Source organism: Carya illinoinensis, chromosome 8 (assembly GCF_018687715.1).
Source record: "Carya illinoinensis cultivar Pawnee chromosome 8, C.illinoinensisPawnee_v1, whole genome shotgun sequence".
Classification (NCBI taxonomy): Eukaryota; Viridiplantae; Streptophyta; class Magnoliopsida; order Fagales; family Juglandaceae; genus Carya; species Carya illinoinensis.
Genome location: NC_056759.1, coordinates 27,112,575 through 27,133,167, shown reverse-complemented (window position 1 = coordinate 27,133,167; position 20,593 = coordinate 27,112,575). Strand labels below are relative to the sequence as shown.

The 20,593-nt window shown below is 36.5% G+C and overlaps 1 protein-coding gene across 1 annotated transcript; it reads left to right on the top strand.

Annotated features, from left to right (window-relative positions):
* The first annotated feature begins 4,540 nt into the window (after positions 1–4,540).
* LOC122319125 lies at positions 4,541–7,098 on the top strand. The gene has a single exon (XM_043137044.1). It carries the CDS (start codon positions 4,822–4,824, stop codon positions 6,811–6,813), a length of 1,992 nt encoding a protein of 663 aa, XP_042992978.1. The 5' UTR covers positions 4,541–4,821; the 3' UTR covers positions 6,814–7,098.
* The last annotated feature ends 13,495 nt before the right edge of the window (positions 7,099–20,593 follow it).

Below are 20,593 nucleotides of genomic sequence, written 5' to 3'. Positions count from 1 at the left end.
CTCAAATTTATATCTAACTTTGCTCCTTTTTAAATAGCCGAACACCACCTTGACCAAGCTGCCAGAATGAGAGAATAGGAGTCAGAGCTAGCATATTTGACCAAAGGAAAATACTATGATGTCCTCTCCCGTGTTCCCTTAAAATGACAGTTGGTCACAAAACTTTTTTTACTTAATAATTAAGGAAATAATTTTAAGTATATTGGTATTTTTTTATATTTTTTAAAAATATTTAAATATATTAAAAAAAAAAGAAAAAAAAAAAAAGGCTGTGCGTGCAAAAGGAGCGGTGCACTTTGCGGCGGCAGAGTAGCTAGCACCGTCCTTGGCCAAATCAACTTGTCAGAGGAGACCTTAAATTCTTATTTTACTATTAAAGGATTTTGTTACATGCAAGTAAAATCGCGTATTAATCTACGTATCAATACTGATTTTTTTATACTTAAAAGTTAAATTAGCACTGTTTTTAATAAAATCTACTTTTTGACCAATCACAATAAATTAATACACATATTAGTGCACAAATATGCTTACAACTAGACTTTTCCACTGTTAAATCCTACCTAAAAGATTTGACTATCCTCTAAAGAGTGCAGAATTCGTGGGAAAGCACCACTAATGGTCAATTTTTATTCTTTATTTTAAGGGCTGGTGAGCTGGTTTGGAATTAAAATCAGATTAAATTAGATGATTTTAGATAAAATATAAAAATTAAATAAAATAAAATATTATTTTTAAATGATTAATATTTTAAAATTTAAAAAATTAAATTGTAATTTAAAAAAATTAAATTATATATTATTTTTATTTTTAGTGTAAGTCTCAGATTTATATAATTTAAACATAAAGCCTACCATTAAAAGAATTTATTTTTAGTGTAAGTCTCAGATTTATATAATTTTTTTTTAAAGAAAAGTTTACAAAAATTATGTATCTGTACAAATCAGAGTAATTAAAATAAAATAAAAATCCAATAAAAATAAATTTATTAGAATATGTTTAGATAGTGAAATAAGAATTTTTAATTTTCGATGAAAGTTAAAATATTATTTTTTAATATTATTATTATTTTAAAATTTTAAAAAATTTAATTAAAATTTAAAAAAATCAAATTATTTATTATATTTTATATAAAAATATTAAAAAATTATAATAAGATTTGTCAAATCTTAACACTGTCCTAAGTTTCGTTTACCGGTGTGAGTGGTTTTACGGTGTCTTGGCCCAAGATCAGAAAAGGCTGAACTAAAGGAATCGTCCTGGCCCAACAAGTTTTGTTCCACGCGGATCCTACTATATAATTTATTGGAAAAATATAGTTATAAATATAATTGTGTATTAATCTATATATTAATATAACGTGATTGGTCAAAAAATAAATTATATTAAAAATAATATTAATTTAAAATTTAAATATAAATAAATTAATATTAATATATAAATTAGTCACGTGTATATAATAAAACTTAATAAATAATAATGTATGTACGTACGTACACAATTTACAAAAAAGCTTTCGCCAGCCAACTAGACTGATTTGTACCGTTTTATTAGAGCCTGTGCACCTGCTGCCTCAGAGGATAGCACCTCACCAGAATCTTCCACTGGAGCAGACCTTTCCAACGTCAGACATACCACTTGAGCATTTAGGAAATAACTATAATGTTATAAATTTAAACATCTTTTTGTTTATAATATGTCATGAATTAAATTATGCCCGAATTGCTTTGATGTAACAGCTTGTGAGACTTGGTCCAATTTCATTAAATTAAAAATGTTGAACCAAAAAAAAGTTATATTTGAAGTTTACGATATTAGTAATATATTTCGATAAAGAAATAATATTTACAGTTTTATAATAACAAAATTTAGTATACTTCTTTTTAAAAAAAATAAATAAATTTAAGATTCATATAAAAAAATTATTTTATTAATGATGTACCTTATATTTTTTCGAGAATGGTGCTATTCTGTCAGTTAAGTAGCATCGCTTATTGTTACTGCTAGTACACTTTTAAATTTATATATATATATTTAATATATTTAAATATTTTTAAAAAATAAAACAATGTACAAATATATTTAAAATTACTTTCTTAATTATTAAATAAAAAAAATTACGAGCTATCAACTAGAACAGTATATCAACTATCCATTGAGAACTAAATTAGAGAGATGAGAATAACTTATAACCGGTGGCTCCTATAAGCAGTGAAAATCAGAAACTAATGGCAACGTGCCACGTAAGACGTTGATGAAGACTTTACCTCCTCTGCAGCGTAGGGTATCTATTCCCTCCTCTTTCTCTGCTCTATCACTTTCTCTCATTTCTTTTCTTCTTCACGAAAACCATTCAAAAACAATCCAGAAAATCCCAGATTTTTTTCATCAAACCTTGTTAAACTCAAGAAGATGCTATTCTGCAATTGATTTAGACCTAAATAGATTAAAGATTCAAAAAATAAAAGTAAAAACCAATGCAAACAAAAACATTGATTTTTCATTCTAGATTACACAGATTTTACCATGATGAAGATTGTGGGTTCGTTGTTGTGCGAAAAGTGAAAAATCTAAGCCGAAAACCATCCTTCTCACGCCAAAACTTCTGTCGTCCTTGCGAGAGCCCGTGAGAATTCTTGTCTTCGATCGCCGTCGTGGGCGAAGGATTTTCTGGGTTGCGGTCGTCATCTCTTCGCCGTCTTTGATAGCCATTGTTGATCTCTGAAGGATTATGGTTATATGCTTTTATGCTTCGTGTCCAGGTCCTCACACTCCAGGTTTACTCTATTTTCTCTCCCATATCTCCTCCTGGTTTTTCTCCTTTACGGGTCTTTATCCTTGGACATTGCTGCTTTGTGTTTAACACAGAACAACCAAGCATTATCTAGCTCTCTTTTTGATTTCTCAGCCAGCCCCTTCCTCACCACGAAACTATCTGTTCAGCAACCCAAGCATGCATGCCCACTACGTCTCCAACTTTTACAACAAACTCCTCCTTCGCGTCTAGCCGTAGCACCCCGCAGGCATCAATGTTGCCCTTCAACACCATGCTTCAGCCCGTCATCTCTAGGCCGTAGAACCCATATCCTCAATTTCTGAAACCAACCACTATCCCTCCACGCCAACAACCACCCATCACCCTTAAGCCAACTGCACAAGGAAATCTACACTCTGTTTTCAAGCACCGAAACAGAGGATTTAGTTCCATTGGGAGCACCTCAGCCATCCATACTCAGCCATAGCCACCGTGTAAGAGAGATCAACCAAGAACAAGCTGATCATGCCCAGATCAGTTCGGCATTTCCTCGACCCAAACCCGACGTAGGAAGAGGGATGGTGAGAGGGATGATTTCGGGTTCGTTTTCATGGGTTTGGGTTAGAGTTTACGTGAAGGAGGAAGGTGAGACTTGGGAAGGAGAGTTATGGAAGGGGAGAGAGAGAGATTTCTGCAGACCAAACTCATCGGGAGAGAGAGAGAGCGCAGCGAAAGGGGGAGTTGGGGGAAAGATCCCCTGCAGCGTAATCTCTATACATGTCTTCCTCAATTTCTTATGTGGCAACTTCTTATTGGTCTCCGATTTTCTTCCCTTACAGGTGACATCGGCCCGAAGCGGTCCCCTTAGAGAGATCTAAATCAACAAGTTTCTTTTATTAGAACTCTAAGATATATTTATAATAATCTTAATTAATACTTAAATGCTGTTGTTCAACATCTTGATTCTAATTTTTTCTAATACATATTAACAATATACTCTTGTTTGGTTAATTTGAACATAACTTGTTTCATACAAATACAAATAAGTTGAGCTGACTTGCATATTTATTTTAGTTTTATTAATATAATTTCATATATAATATAAGATTAAATATATAAATAATTCAAAATTATAACAAAATTCATGATGAAATATTTTATAATTAATAACCAACCTAATAATAATTAAGAAAATTAACATAATAATATGACATATTAACAAACAAAAAAAGTTGAACAGTTTTGAGTTATTACACTAATCATTTTTACATTATATCTTCGTCTCTCATATTGGTAACTTAAGAAGACATGTAAGGGAGAATATTTGGATTGTAATGGTAATATTATATATAATTATGATTGTATAAACGTCGAGCATTTTTATTTTTATTTTTCTAAAAAGTGAGATGTATTATTATAAAAATTAATTAATTTTTTTTAATTTAAAATTTATATTTACTTTATTAAAAAAAAAAAAAAAACGCTTGGGTAATCCATGAGTTGCAAATATGAAGCCTGGACCGCAGTGCATACCTAGTTGAAGTCAGGGGATCTGAGTCTGGGTTAGGTCCAAAAGAGGCGACAGCAGTGTTTTTCTTAACTTTAACTGCAACCCTGCACGTCGGTATCGCATCGGGACTTGCATGGGGACCCGACGCCGGTGGGGCTTCTGTTTCTACAGGAGTATTTTTTTTTTTTTTTTTTGTAGTGAATAATTTATACAGTAGTTGGACAGCTCTTTCTGTGGTTTCTTTATTACCTATTTTGTCTTTTCCTTGTATTATTTTTATTTTTATTTTTGCAAACTCCTTTATATAATGAGCAAATGGGAGCACCAGCGTTTTGACCTCGTAAACCCCGTTCACCATTTAGCTCAGGCGCAAAGTCTTCAATGGTGTTTTGATGCCCATATGCTCCTCCACCCCCAAATTCAAGGGCCAAAACTATTCCTAGAAGGCAATACGGGAAGAACCCATCTTTCTTTAGCTTCCTTGGTTCTTGATCTGATCTTTGTGTTGTAGTCAACTGTGGTGAAAGACTTTGAAGGTTGGTCCGCCGTGGTGGCCATGGCGGACTTTGTGAAACAAATCTTGGCAACGCCGATCCAATTAGCTGACCAAGTTGCCAAGGCCGCAGAAGAGGCCAGTTCGTTCAAGCAGGAGTGTGCGGAGATTAAATCCAAGACCGAGAAGCTTGCCGGTCTGCTCCGGCAGGCTGCCAGAGCTAGCTCCGATCTCTACGAGCGACCCACCCGGCGGATCATTGACGACACCGATCAAGTCCTCGAGAAGGCTCTGTCCCTCGTGGTCAAGTGCCGCGTCAACGGCATCGTGAAGCGCGTTTTCACCCTCATCCCCGCCGCTGCCTTTCGCAAAATGTCCGCCCAGCTCGAGAATTCGATTGGGGACGTGTCTTGGCTGCTCCGCGTATCTGCTCCGGCCGACGATCGCGGCGACGAGTACTTGGGTCTGCCTCCTATTGCAGCAAACGAGCCAATTCTGTGTCTCATATGGGAACAGATTGCGATTCTTTCTACGGGTTCGCTCGAGGACCGATCCGATGCGGCGGCTTCACTGGTTTCCCTAGCCCGGGACAATGATCGCTACGGCAAGCTGATCATTGAGGAAGGTGGGGTGGGACCCTTGTTAAAACTGATCAAAGAGGGTAAACAGGAAGGGCAAGAGAACGCTGCCCGGGCGATTGGGCTACTGGGACGCGACCCGGAAAGCGTAGACCACATGATCCTCGCGGGTGTATGTTCGGTGTTTGCGAAAATCCTCAAGGAAGGCCCCATGAAAGTCCAGGCGGTGGTGGCTTGGGCTGTTTCGGAGCTCGCGGCTAATTACCGCAAGTGCCAAGATATTTTTGCCCAGAACAATGTAATTCGGTTGCTGGTGAGCCATCTTGCGTTTGAGACCGTTCAGGAGCACAGTAAGTATGCCATTACCAGCATCAGAGCAACATCCATCCACGCCGTTGTAATGGCAAGTAATAATCCAAACGCCATGAACAAGGCATTTGACGAGGACGACAAACATTGGCAGAATCAAATTCCCCATCCCATGGGGAATAAGACCCCGAGTCAGATGCACAATGTGGTAACCAACACCATGGCCATGAGGTCCCAGTCCAAGCCACTTCAACCGCAAGGCAATGTTTCGCCTCAAAACAACCACAACAATGCCACGAACAACAACCATAACAATGCGAAGCAGAATCACCAACTCCATCTACCCCACCATCAACATAACCATTCTCTTTCAGGGGCTGCTCTTAATCTCAAGGGGAGGGAACTGGAAGACCCTGATACGAAGGCCAACATGAAGGCAATGGCTGCAAGAGCTCTTTGGCACCTTTGCAAAGGAAACTCATCCATCTGCCGCAGCATTACTGAATCAAGAGCATTGTTATGCTTCGCAGTTCTCCTAGAGAAAGGGTCCAAAGATGTCAAGTATAATTCCGCCATGGCTTTGACGGAGATCACTGCGGTGGCTGAGAAAGATGCTGAATTGAGAAGATCTGCCTTCAAGCCCAATTCGCCTGCCTGTAAAGCTGTTGTTGACCAGTTGCTAAAGATCATTGAGGAAGAAGATTCAGACCTCCTTATTCCATGTATCAAGGCTATTGGGAATTTGGCAAGGACATTCAGGGCAACAGAGACAAGGATGATCGGCCCCTTAGTGCAGCTTCTCGATGAGAGAGAAGCTGAGATATCCAAGGAGGCTGCAATTACTCTCACAAAATTTGCCTGCAAAGAAAACTATCTCCACCTTGATCACTCAAAGGCAATCATCAGTGCCGGAGGACCAAAGCATTTGGTCCAGCTGGTGTATTTTGGAGAACAAGTTGTTCAAATCTCAGCACTGCCACTCCTATGCTACATTGCACTGCATGTCCCAGACAGCGAAATACTTGCGCAGGCCGAGGTGCTCACCGTGCTTGAATGGGCGTCCAAACAATCTCACCTGACCCAAAATGAAGCATTGGAGGTATTGTTAGAAGAAGCCAATAGCAGGTTGGAGCTCTATCAATCCAGACGTTCAAGGGCATTCCATTGATTCAATCAACAAAAACTGTAACTTCTTGTTGAAGAGGGAAAAAAACGAATAATTTCCCAAAATTCTTCTCATTTTGTGTTTTTTTTTTTTTTGGGGGGGGGGGTCTGTAATCATTCTCATGGGGTGTACAATGTACATACACTTAATTTTACTGCATTCTATAGTTGTTAAGAAGCATTTTCAATCCTTTAGATTGCATTCTCTTGTTCTGTTTTTCGTTTCCTGCGGATTTATGTTTACCCACGAGGCACCCAAATTAATTGACATTAAGTTGGATGTTCTGGATTTTTGTATTATTCCCTAGAATGATGTAAGAAAATCGAAGAGAGGTAAAACTCTGTGCCAAAACGTGAAGCCATGAATGGTCTGGTTACTGTTGCATATATCAAAGCATTTCCTCCCCATTTCCCCAGTGGTGTTGTCTCATAAAAGTCAAAACAACCTCAAAGCGAGTCGTAAACTAATGCTAATGTGAACAGACTAATCTGTTTTCTTCGAACCACAAACCTTTGTCTTGTACTTAGAAACAGACTCACACTGTCAATCTCAAGAGCGATAACCAATCTAAAACCTGAAGCCCAAAAAGTGCGTTATTAGAATTTTGGACACTTGGCATATATCAGATACTCTGGCGTTCTTTACCCTATATTTTAGGACCCCTTGACGTGAATCATATTTTGCTGGTTTTAGCAGAAGTAGATTTGTTCAAAGTGGTTGCAGTTGGCATAATTGATTGGAAAGGGTTTTGCTATATATAATCACAGTCATATATTAATCTGTATATCAATATTAATTTATTTATATTTAAAATTTAAATTAACACTATTTTTAATAAAATTTATTTTTTAATCAATCATATCACATTAATATATAAATTAATAATTATACTTGTAATTATATTTTTTTCAGTTGAAAATAATGTTGCTGATATGGAAGGAAATAATTTAGGTTGAGATAGGGCAGCTGGAAAAGAAATAAGGTGGGGAAAAGATGTCTCAAAGGTTATTATCACGACAGAGATTGTTGGATTTGAAAGCGTATATATATATATATATATATATATAAAGAAGGAAGAATGATATACTTACTAATTTATTACAACTTATTTACTATTTTTTTTATATTTAATTCTTTTAAAATTTTTTATTTAAATTAATGATTAAGGAAGTGAGTATTAGTAAAGTTATATTTTTTTTAATTTTTTCTTAATGATTAAGAATGTTAAAAAAATACATAAAAAAATAAAATAAAAATAAAAAAACTTATAATACACTTGAGTAGTGGATGGATAGTAATAGAATGGTAAGCCTATCACTACCCTATAAAGAATAGAGCATTCGTTAGAATGAGACCTTGAAATGGTACACTGGGAGATTTTCAGCATCGGGGCTCAGGCATAATTCGAACTTACTAAATTTAGATTACATGTCCTTTGTTTGTGTCCCCTGATGTATTCAACCCAGATTCCACACTATATTGTTCTTATCTTACATCCCATTCAGCAGAAAAATAAAACAGAAAAAAATACATTTTGCAGCCAAAAACCATAAGTAGTTTCCTTTTCTCTCTTTTTAAGGAACAGGGAAAAAGAATGGTACAGCAACATGGCTATACAGTTCAGGGAAATAAAATGAATAGGATCTGCAACGAATTCCTAGGTGTGGTTAATATTCGTTTCTTTTCCCAGAGTAAAAAGGGAACAAAGGAGAAGTTAGAACATCTAATCCAAGGAGGGAGGGCCGAGGGGTGTGTGAAGGATAAAAAAAATTTAAGTTCTAGAAATGGAAAATCGTTTCTATAAGATTGTGACAACTGCCCAATTAGTTGTGATGTCCTTCTCATGGTGGAAGATTCTCCAATCGGTGGTGATGTGGCTGTGCTAAATGGTCATGATTACATCAAGCGAATCGTCTTCAAGATGATGTTGCCGATCGGATCTCCTTCAAGGATGATGATGTTGATTAGTGGCTAATATCCTCGTCTACATCTATCATGATGATAAGGTAAACATACCTCAGCAAATGGGTACCACATGACCTCCTCCAAGTTTTAAGGTATGATATTATTCTCCCAGAAGCTGCATTCCATGATGACAATAATGGTGCTGAAACCCAGTGATAAAGTGGAGTATCTGTCATAGGAATCTGCTATATGTACCAACTGACGACTTTCCTAGTCCTCAGGGCCCTCATGAAAAAAGTGAGAAGTATCTACCTTAATTCTTTTAGTTAGAAGTGATATGAAGTTTAACAATAAAACAAAAACGAAGTTAATCCTCCAGAACCAAATACTGCAGTAAATGAATTATGAAATACTTTAAGCAGCCATGTATCGTTATCAGACTCCAGTGTGAAGCATTTCAACATACAAAATAGTGAGTAGACAGAGATGTGCTGAGATCAGATTATGCCTTACCGATTCAAACCTTCTTCCTCTTTTCCTCTTCTGTTGCCTTCAAAGACACTGTCAACACCCTGATTATTTATTCTTGGCATCAAGAAAGCAATTTTTTTGACTGGTCTACTAAGCAATCTTAAAACTTTTTTAGCACGTCAACAAACGGGTTTTAGACTAATTCAACCTAGACATTTAAAAGTACAATCAACTTTAAATACGCATCTCTTCCCACAATAATTGACCAAATGGACATTTCATTCAGCTAGGCTCGCTAATTCAAGGAGCAAAGGCAGGAGATCCAAAAGGCATATGAAAGTGAAAAAGAAAGTGAACATTCAAGAACTCACCATAGGTAGGATGCACAAATGCCTCAACTTGGTCATATTGCAGAGTTTGGACATTCTACCAGACATTACAGCAAAATTATTATTCGGAAATATCATATCATTAAAAGTACATTTAACAAAAATAATAGACAAGTAAACTTGTTGATAAAGATCAACCATCTTTAAAACTTATTGGGAATTAATCATCCTTCAGAAGAATCTATTTTGGCTTTTATCATCCTATGAGATAAATACCAATGCCCGAAATCAAACTTTGAAAACAATCTTCTCCAAAAGATGCCACCTACAATACTAGTGATAACCTAATGCTTTTTGATGTTAAAATTTGAGATTCCATTATACCATCAAGGCAATTCAGCTCAACTTTAAGACATGCAAGACATAATTGGTGTTAGAGTGTCACTCCCAAAATAAAGGCACAGAAAAACTGTAATCATTTAGACTCAACATTACTTTTTCTGATCAGAATGTAACATGCCTCCTCATTGATGCAACCATGAGACTTGAGACACGAAGTGACAAGTCTCTTTTAAAAGAAAATTTGATGCACCATTCATCCACAATTTTTGTTGTCAGACCACCATATGGGAGGAAAGCCTTGCTTAGCCCCACAAGTGCAGACAGAGAGGACGATGGTTTGCAGGTTCTATACATGCAACTTATATAATTGAAACTAAAGTGGAACCATATGCTTACAGAACTGAACTATCACGTGAAGCTCAATCTTGGCAGCGGATAGAGCTAACCAAACACATCACAAGAGCTCTGAGATTCCTACAATTTTAAAACATACTGTAGAATGATGAGAAAAATCCCCATCTCATAACAATGAAAGTTCTCTCTCGTTATAAATAGCATATATCAAACTCTATGCAGAATGAAATAATTCCATACAAGAAGATGGTGACATATTCATAATTCATCTTCCCAATGGACCAAGTGTAATACCCCACAATCCACATTCATTACCTTACAATTCTCATCCATTTTGTGTATGATTAGGAGAATTCTAAGGGCACATTCCCTATGAAATATGCAAATTTCATGAGTAATCATAAGGATATACAATCAATACTAAGAAAATAATTTCTTATGTGAGGATATGCAGAAATTGATCAAAGCCACCCTCTCATTGAAGCAGCCTTGAAATAGCTCTTTAAGCTCTAATAATAAACCCTCATATAATGTAAGCGGGGGAAATCTGCAGCTCAGAGCAAAACGTGGCACTGATATTACATGATGAACCAGCACAAAACAGCATATCGATAGTTAAATAGTGGGGAAAGAAGTCATGCAGTAGAGTAAACATGTGAACAGTAAATAAGATCGATGGCATGGTATATTATTTATTCTAGCAGTCTCTGTCATCGGCTCAAAATGTTTTAATGTCACTGTAAAAGTTGGACCAGGTTCATAGTGACTGATTAATCCCTCTCATCACCCACGCAGGGACCAAAGAAAGAAATTACAATTTAAATAATTTAAATATCCATCTTTCACTCTAATCTGGCTTTTCCGTATGTCTTTTGGTGGCATTTTACAATCAGTACATAACTCGCTTAATTGGAGAGATTAATTCTTGGCTAATAGAGTGGAAGAAGCTGTCATATATGTATCAAGAGACGCCGAAACCCCACGTTTCACTTGGAAAATTGAACTTTATATGCTTAAAAGCTTGTCAGCAAAGTTGGGAAGTACAAAATCGAACATCGAACTGCTCCTAGCACACTGGATTCCAAGGAGTCTGATCTCATCAACAAGCCAATCTTCTTAGAAAGTAATTAATATCAGATTACAACTATGGAAAGAAGTGATTCTAAGTATACATGAGAGAGAGAGAGAGAGAGAGCCTCAACTGTATAAATTGCAAGATGTCAGTCGTAAGTGAAATCAAAATCCTCCACTATTTAAGTTCTAACATTCTGCTACAACCAAATTGTCACTGACATGCATGTTATACCTACAACTGCAGAAACCTAAAGAGCCTGTGAAAATTTCTGAATGCTTGCTTTAACATGTATCTGAATTGGGTGTGGAGTGAAAGGAATGGAACATCCCTACTTCAGCACAGTATTAATACTAACTTTCTGCATTATCTGTAAAACTATCTATATGCAATCAATGTTGAAGAAAGTTGTGTGGATATAGTAATCTGAAAAAAATAATTGCAATTTCGAGGCGTATAAAACACTATCTTTAAGATGATAATTGCCCCTACTTGAAAGAGTTTGCTACTGGATTACAAGCAATTCACCTCCAGGATACAATAAAGTCACCAACTGCAGATAGTAATTCTGAAGTTTTTCCTTTAGAGTTTCTCTACAAGATTGTATAAGTGACTAAAAAAAATGAGAGAATGGAATAAATAAATTTGTGGGTCTCATCCTCTATTTATAGAGAATAAAGTGACACTATGTGAAAAGTCACAAGATAAAAATCACAACTCTTAACTTGTCACTTTTCAACTGATAGTTATAGTTTAAAGGTCATGATGTTTCATTTAGAGACTAAAGGACATGCCCGGTCAAGTGGTTGGACACCTCCCTTGCCCAAGGGAGGTTAGGGGTTCGAAACACACAAGTGGTTTGATGAAGCATTGCACCCATCTAAGTAGGTCTTCATGGGTCGGACCATGTGTGGCGCCTCTTTGGCCCACGCATCATGTCTCTTCTGCTCAACTGGTTTAGCCCATATGTTGTGCCTCTTTGGTCCAAGTATCATGTCTCTTCGGCCCAAGTATTGTGCCTCTTTGGGCTTGGCCCTCGAGCGCCTTCGGCTATTCCATAGGCTTGTTAAAATTAAAGCATCAAAGTTCTATGGTGGTTTGAACCTATAACCTCTCATTTGAAACAACACACTCTTACCATCAAACCAATGTATCTCTTTAAGCCTTAGACATAGTAGCTTCACTATCATAGTGCAAATAAATGGCTGATATCAGTAATGGCCATTCTGCCCCTTTGCTCGCTGCTGGTAAGGCTATAAATTCAGATTCCATTGTAGAATGTGAAATACCCGTCTATTTGTTAGAAGCCCATGAAACAGCTCTACCACTAAGGGTGAAAACCCAACCAGACGTAGCCTTATTATCACTTACACTAGTAATCCAACTAGGATCACAATATCCTTCTAGTATAGTAGGAAAATTGGTGTAATACAGTCCTAACGAACTAGTTCTTTTAAGGTATCCAATGACTCTACCAATTGCTTTTCAATGCTCCGTATTAGGATTACCCATATATCTAAAAAGTTTACATAATGCAAAGGAAATATTTCGCCTGGTGCAATGCATTGCATACATTAAACTACCAATTGCACTGGCATATTTTAATTGAGCAACTGCTCTACGAGCATTCTCAGTTAATTTAAATGAAGAGTCATAGGGGTATTTGCTTCTTAAATTTTAACATCTTTAATTCCTAGATGTTAAAATTTAAGAAGCATTTTCTTAATGTAATGAGATTGACATAAAGCATAGCCCCAACTATGTTTCTTTAATTTGACACCCAAAATAGTGTCAACTTCATTTTGGACTTTGAAAATAAATACTTCTTAGTTTCAGATATTCTTTTCATATTTGTTCTAAATATAAGCAAGTCATCCAAATGAAGACATATTATCACATCATAACAATTAGTGATTTAGAATAAATACATTTATTAGTATTATTATGCCTAAATTCATGAGATAAGATTACCTAATCAAATTTCTCATGCCATTGTTTTGGTGCTTGCTTTAACCCATACAATGACTTAATTAATTTCCAAACTTTCTTTTATTGCCCATGCATAACAAATCATTCTGGTTGTTCTATATACACCTCTTCATTTAGTTCATAATTTAGAAAAACGGTTTTAACATCCATTTGAAGTACATATAAGTTAGATATTGAAACTAGAGTTATAAGCACTCTAATGGATGTAAATCTAACCACTGGGCATATGTATAAAAATAGTCTATGTCATCTTTTTGTTTAAAACCTTTGGCTACTAATTTGGCCTTAAAAGTTTGAAGAGACCCATCTGTGTTGTATTTTCTCCTAAATACCCATTTACAACCAATAAGATTTGATCCAAGAGGCAAGTCAACTTAAACCCAAGTATTGTTTGACAATATTGAGTCCATTTTATCATTTATAGCCTCTTTCCAAAATGCAACATTTGTAGAAGTCATAGCTTCATGTTTTTGGATCTTCTTCTATATTTAATAGAATGGGTATCTTATTTAAAACATCATCTCTATTTCCTTTCAAAAGGAAAACAATAGCTTGAGATGACACAAAATCTATATTCAAGTTTTTCTCTTTTTTGATTCTTTGACTTCACCTCGGTTTAGACAATGTGTCAGGAATTATATAATTCATTTTCCAACTCAAGTCAGTTTATGGTATTTGAGTAGGATTTGATATTGCTTTAGAGTCATTATAGAATTTATTGATTCTACTATAGCATTAGAATCCAAATTTAAAAGTTTATATGCTTTTGAATTCTCAGCATGTCTTACAAAAATACTCTTGATTGCCCTTGGACCTAATTTTGTTCTTTTTAGGTCTGGAGCTCTATAAAAGCCTAAACAACCTCATACCCTTAAGTATTTCAGATTTGGTTTCCTACCTTTTCACAATTCATATGGTAAAATTTTAAATTTCATAGAAGGTATTCTATTATGCAAATAACATGCCGTGAGCAATGCTTCCCCCCACAAATTAAAAGACAATTTTATTTTCAAAATCATAGCATTTAACATATCAACTAGTCTCCTATTTTTTCTTTTTGCTAAATCATTTTGTTGTGGGATATAAGGTGCACTAGTTTGATATATTATGCCATTTCCCTCGTACTACAAAGAAATTCAGTAGGAAAATATTCATCACTTCTGTCACTATGAAGTATTTTAATTTTCTTTTTCTTTTGATTTTCAACAACAGACTTATAAGATTTGAACATATTGAAGGCCTCATCCTTTATTTTCATTAAGTAGACATGTATATATTGAAAAATCATCAATAAAAGTAATAAAATATCTATTGCTTCCTTTAGTTAAAAATTAAAACACCATTTAATTCACAAATATCAGAATGCACAAGTCTTAATAATTGTGTATTTCAGTCTATTTTAGGAAAACATTTCTGTCATTTTTGCTTGAATGCAAATTTCACATTTAGCACTATGTCCATGATTACAAGGAATTAAATTATGTTTAGACATAAACTTTAAAAATTTAAAATTCAAATGTGCTAAATGATTATGCCACAAAGTTGAAGACTCAACAATATAAGCAGAATCAGAACTTATTTTATTAATACTTAGTTTATAATTCCATCACAAAAGTACCATTTTCCAACAAACACTCCCTCATTGAAAAGAATTACATTAGTAGACTAGGGGTGTCCAGAAACCGACGCCACTGGCTGCCTCCGACGTGAACCGACAAGCCGCGTCAGGAACAGGTTGGAACTGCCTGTGAACCGGTCGACAGACGATAGATATTCTTCAAAACCGATCAACGTCGGTTCAACAGCGGTTTGACCCTGGTTCAAATCGCTGAACCCGCCGACTTAATAAGGTATATAATTTTTGATTTATACTTTACTTAAACGATGCCGTTTCACTTAAATAAGTGAAACGATGTTGTTTAATATCTGAAGTTAAAAAAAAAAAAACTTAATGAAACAATGCCGTTTGGCTTAAGCCAAAATGGTGCCGTTTTATTCTAGGGTTTAAAGTCCCCAAAGGTACCCTTCTTCTTCCTCGATTTTCTTCTCTCATTTCGTTTGTTCATCAGACACTGCCCCTCTCTCTCTCTCTCTCTCTCTCTCTCTCTCTCTCTCTCTCTCTCTCTCTCTCTCTCTCTCTCTCAGCGCATGCAGCTATGGCAGGATGGAGGGCCTCTCTCTCTCACTCTCAAATCGCAGTGTCGCACCTCTCAGCTCTCGGTGTCGTCTCTCACGGTCTCACCCAGTCGGCAGTCACTGCGGCATCATCACCTGAAAATAGGTTCCGTCGCCACTGAAGACGCCGATGAACCAATCGGAGTGACACCGAGACTGATGTAGATGGTTTTCTCTCTTTTAAAGGGCCGGTTTCGGTCGAGATTTATCATCTTTCAATGATATCGGTTCGGTTTTCACCCCTATAGTAGACTCAATTATGGTATTGACACCCTTTTTACAAAGCAAATTTGCAGATACGACATTTTTCTTTATTTCTGGGACATGAAGAACATTGATAAGAATAAATTTCTTCTTAGAAGTGAACTAAAGTTCCACAGTTCATTTTCCCACAACTTGCAGAATTGTGATTTCCCATTAGTACAACATGTCTATCTGCTGCATCTTCATAATTTTTAAATTGAGATTTCTGATTGCAAACATTGATAGTAGCACCTGAATCATATCACCAATCAGATGACTTGGTTGTAGCCATATTTAACTCTGTAATCATGTTAATGTGCATTTTAGAAACCATGACCACAATTTCCAAAGTCTCATTTTCGATCAGATTTGCACTATTGAAATTGCCATTTTCTTTCTTGTATTTCTTCTTCTACCTGCATTCACGCTTAAGTGCCAATTCTTTCCACAATTGTAGCAAGTTTTTATTTTCTTGGACTTTCACCATTGTTGAAAAAATCATTATAGTTTCTCTTATTCCTCCAAAATCACATTGAAACTAATTTTTCTCATCAACAAAATTCGCTTTAGAGCCATTTTGAGAAAATAATTTCTTATCACGAATTTGAATTTCCTCTTCAATTCGTAAAATTTTTTGAATTTGCTCTATAGTGAAATCTTCTATTGTGTGTATAAGTTTCTTTCTATAATTATTCAATTTGGAGGAAGTTTGGCAATAATTGCCCTAACTTGCAAAGATTTAAAAACTTCAACATTAAGATCTCGAAATTTATTCACCAAAACTTGCAATTTATGAACTTAATTCATTAAAGAAGTATTGTCATTCATTGTAAACTCAAAATATATCATAATAAGGAATTTATCCTTACCTTACTTTTAAGTTCTATACTTGAATTCCATTGCCTCCCAAGTAGCAAGTTTGAATTCAAAACATATGAAATCTCCAATGTAGTAAGAATGAACATCAACTTGTCTTTCAGCGAGTAAAAGAAATTATTTTGTAAGTTATAGAAACTATGCGTTTGCCATTAACATCAGCACAAACAGTAACATTGCATTCTCCAACTCCACTTCATTCAAAATTGGTCCCTCTTTACGGTTTCTTTGGATATTGATGAAGAATTACTCTTCTAATCCAATTTTAGACCAATACCGACATTGATTTTAAAACTAACATCTCACCCACCATCCAAAGCATTGGGGAGAAAAGTAAAAGTTGAACACACAGCTCATTACCATAAACAAAAGAATAATTAACTAGAATAATTGAAAAAAAAAACTCATAATAATACATGAATCGAACATTATAAGATCATGGCATTGATGTAAATACAAAATGAGGTAGAGATAGCAGTTTTGTTGACTGAAATGGGTTGGAATCGCTTTCTTCTAAATATCTTTAATGGTTAAACCGCAACAAATCTAAATACAATACAAATTAAATGATGTTATAGGTATGGGCACCAGACTATCATTCATATGTTTCACAAATAAACATTATGAAGGAAAGGGTTTAAAACAAGTAGAAATGAGAATTGATATATACATATAGAGGAAGAAAAAGTGGTAGTAGATGTTGGTGAGGAGGTTGAAGGGGAAGCTCGGGAACAGGGGGAACGCAGCTTGGTTGGAAAGATCTGCCTAGAGAGGTTGATTAGTAAGGAGGTTCTGTCAAGTACGATGAACAGAATCTGGCGCATTAGTAGGCCAGCTAAATTTCGTGAGGTTAGTGAAAATAAATTCGTAATTACATTTCATACTGTAGCTGATAAACTAAGAGTTATGGATGGCAGACCATGGTTATTTGATAACTAGTTGTTTGTCCTCAAGGTGTTTGATGTGTTTACTCAACTGCATGAATGGTGTTTTGATCATGAATTATTTTGGATCCAGATCCATAATCTACCTATGTTTTGTATGACAAAAGAGAAGGGACGTTTAATTGGTGAATCTCTAGGAAAATTAATGAAGGTGGATACTCATGAGAATGGTATAGGTTGGGGGGGTTTTCTGCGAGTCAGAGTAGAAATTCCTTTGAAAAAGGCTGTTGTTCGAGGGAGATGGATAAAGGTAAATGGCCAGAATGTGTGGGCTAGTGTGAAGTATGAAAAAATGCCTAGAATGTGTTTTCTTTGTGGCTGGTTAACTCACGGGGAGAAGGGATGTTTGATGGGAGGAGAGGGGTTAAGGAATGAAAGCTCTTCTCAAGAGCAATTTGTCTCGTGGCTTAGAGCTGAGAGGGGAATTAGAAAAAAAGGTTATAAGGGAGAAGGGGAGAAAAAATATTGGGAGAGGAAAATAAACGAGGAGGATAGTAGCAGAGGGGAGGAGGGTGCTTCTTATGAGGCTGTGGGAAAGGATAAGGCTACTGATTCTAGAGAAGAGGAGTCATTGGTGGTAAAACCAATGGAAGGTGAGGGAGAAAACATTGAGAGGGGCAATGGAAGGGAGTTAATGGTGGTGAAGAGGCAGGAGGGGTTAGAGGAAAAAATAAATAGCATGATAAGTGGGGGGGGAAAGGTTGGTTTAGAAAATGTGGTTAAGGAGGAGGTGGGGCAACAAGCTACGGGTTGTAAGGAGGTGGCAGGCAGGGAGGAGCTTGGATTAGAAAAAGTAGAAAAAATAAATGAGTTTAAAAAGACTTGGAAGAGGAGAGCTAGAGAGATGGTTAAATCAAAAAGCCCGGGGAAGTATGCAGGGATGAGTAAAAGGTTGATTAGGAGGGATGAGTGGGAGGAGGAAGGGAAGAGGTAAAAACAAAGAAAGTTAGGAGGGAGGATATTCATTCAGGCAGTGTGTTGTTATTGGCAGGTGCTGCAAGGCAGCCCTGTCAGGAGCAATGAGGGCTTTAAGTTGGAACTGCCGAGGGCTTGGCAACCCTCGGACAGTTCAGTTCCTTTGTAGACTTGCAAAGGAAAAGTTGCCAGACTTTATCTTCATCATGGAGACAAAGTTAAGATCTGAGAAAGTAGAAGCTGTGCGAAAGAAATTGGGTTTTGAAGGGTGTATGGTGGTGGAACCGAGAGGGTTGTGTGGAGAGTTGGTGATGATGTGGAGGGATGTAGAGGAGGTGGAATTATGGAATTACTCACAATGGCATATCAGTCTGTGGGTGAAGAATAAAGGGGAGAGCTCCAAGTGGCTCTTGATTGGTTTTTATGGGCATCCAGAGGCTGCAAAGAGGAGGGGTTCTTGGGAGTTATTGCAGATGCTAAAACCTTCTCCTGATGTGGGTTGGTGTGTGTTAGGAGATTTCAATGAGATAATGTCACAAGAGGAAAAATGGGGAGGGAATGAGAGGAAGGAGGGGCAAATGGAGGATTTTAGAGAGGCATTATCTAATGGAGGTTTGTGTGATTTGGGGTGGAGGGGTATGAAGTATACATGGAGCAATGGTCATGATAACAACTCTTTTGTTAAAGAGAGGTTAGACCGTGCTATTGCTAATCAAGTTTGGAGGAGTTTTTTTAATAAAGTAGTAGTGGATACTGTGGTAACATGGGTTTCTGACCATGTGCCTATTATCCTTACCTACTCAAAGGATAGACTTATCTATGAGAAAGGTAAGAGGATGTTTCGTTATGAGATGTGCTAGGATAAGGAAGAGGAGTGTGGGAAGACAATAGAAAAGGCATGGAAGAGGTATGATGGTATTGGGTTTGGAAGCCTACCAAGTGCACAAAGAAGATTGAATTCATGTAGACAGGCTCTCGGATTATGGGCCAAAGAAAAGTTTGCAAACAAAGGGGCTGATATTAAGCTCTTAACTAGCAGACTTAAAAGGTTAAAAGAAGTGGAAGGACCTGAAAATATAACTGAAATAAAAGATGTAAGTAGAAAGCTGGATGATCTACTAGAGCAGGAGAATATTTGGTGGAAGCAGAGAGCTAAGGCTCATTAGTTGAAGCAAGGAGATAGAAATACAAAATATTTTCATGCATGTGTCAACCAATGAAAGAAAAAGAATTCTATCTCTGAGATTACTAATGCTCAAGGGATGTTTGTGAGTAATCAGGCAGAAATTGAAAGGGCATTTAGTGACTATTTTGCTGAAGTGTACTTAACTAGTAGTCCTTCTGAAGATGTTATTGAGAAGTGTATTGGTGATATTGAGCCAAAGATTACCAAGGATATGAGGTGTGGGTTAGAAAGGACTTTTAACAAGGAAGAGGTGTAGGTGGCTCTGAATCAAATGTCACCATGGAAATCACCTGGGCCTGATGGTTTTGGGGCTGGTTTTTTTCAGAAGCATTGGAGTGTAATTGGCAGTGATATTAGCGAGGCTATTTTAGAGTTTCTAAATGGGGGATAGATGGTGGCAGAGTTAAACCACACTCATATAGCTTTGATACCAAAGGTAAAGGTGCCTAAGACTGTGATGGAGTTCAGACCAATTAGTTTATGCAATGTCTTGTATAAACTAATCTCAAAGGTCCTGGCAAATCGTGTGAAAAAGGTGCTGCATGCTACTATCTCACAGAATCAAAGTGCATTCATTGCTGACAAACTTATTACTGATAATATTATGGTTGCTTTTGAGTTACTTCACTCGATGCAGTCCAAACAAAAAGGAAAGACTGGTAATATGGCTATAAAAATTGATATGTCAAAGACATATGATCGTGTGAAATGGCCTTTTTTGCAAGCTATGTTAACAAGACTCGGATTTGGGGAGAAGATCACTAAACTGTTAATGCAGTGTGTACAATCAGTTTCTTACTCAATTGTAGTGAATGGGAGGCCAGGGAAGAAATTTTTTCCTTCAAGAGGATTGAGGCAGGGTGATCCTCTATCCCCTTATTTGTTCCTAATTTGTGTAGAAGGACAAAGCCAAATGTTTTTAAAGGCTGAAAGAGAAGGGGTAATGAGGGGAGTAGCTGCTATGAGGGGAGGGGGGGTTAAA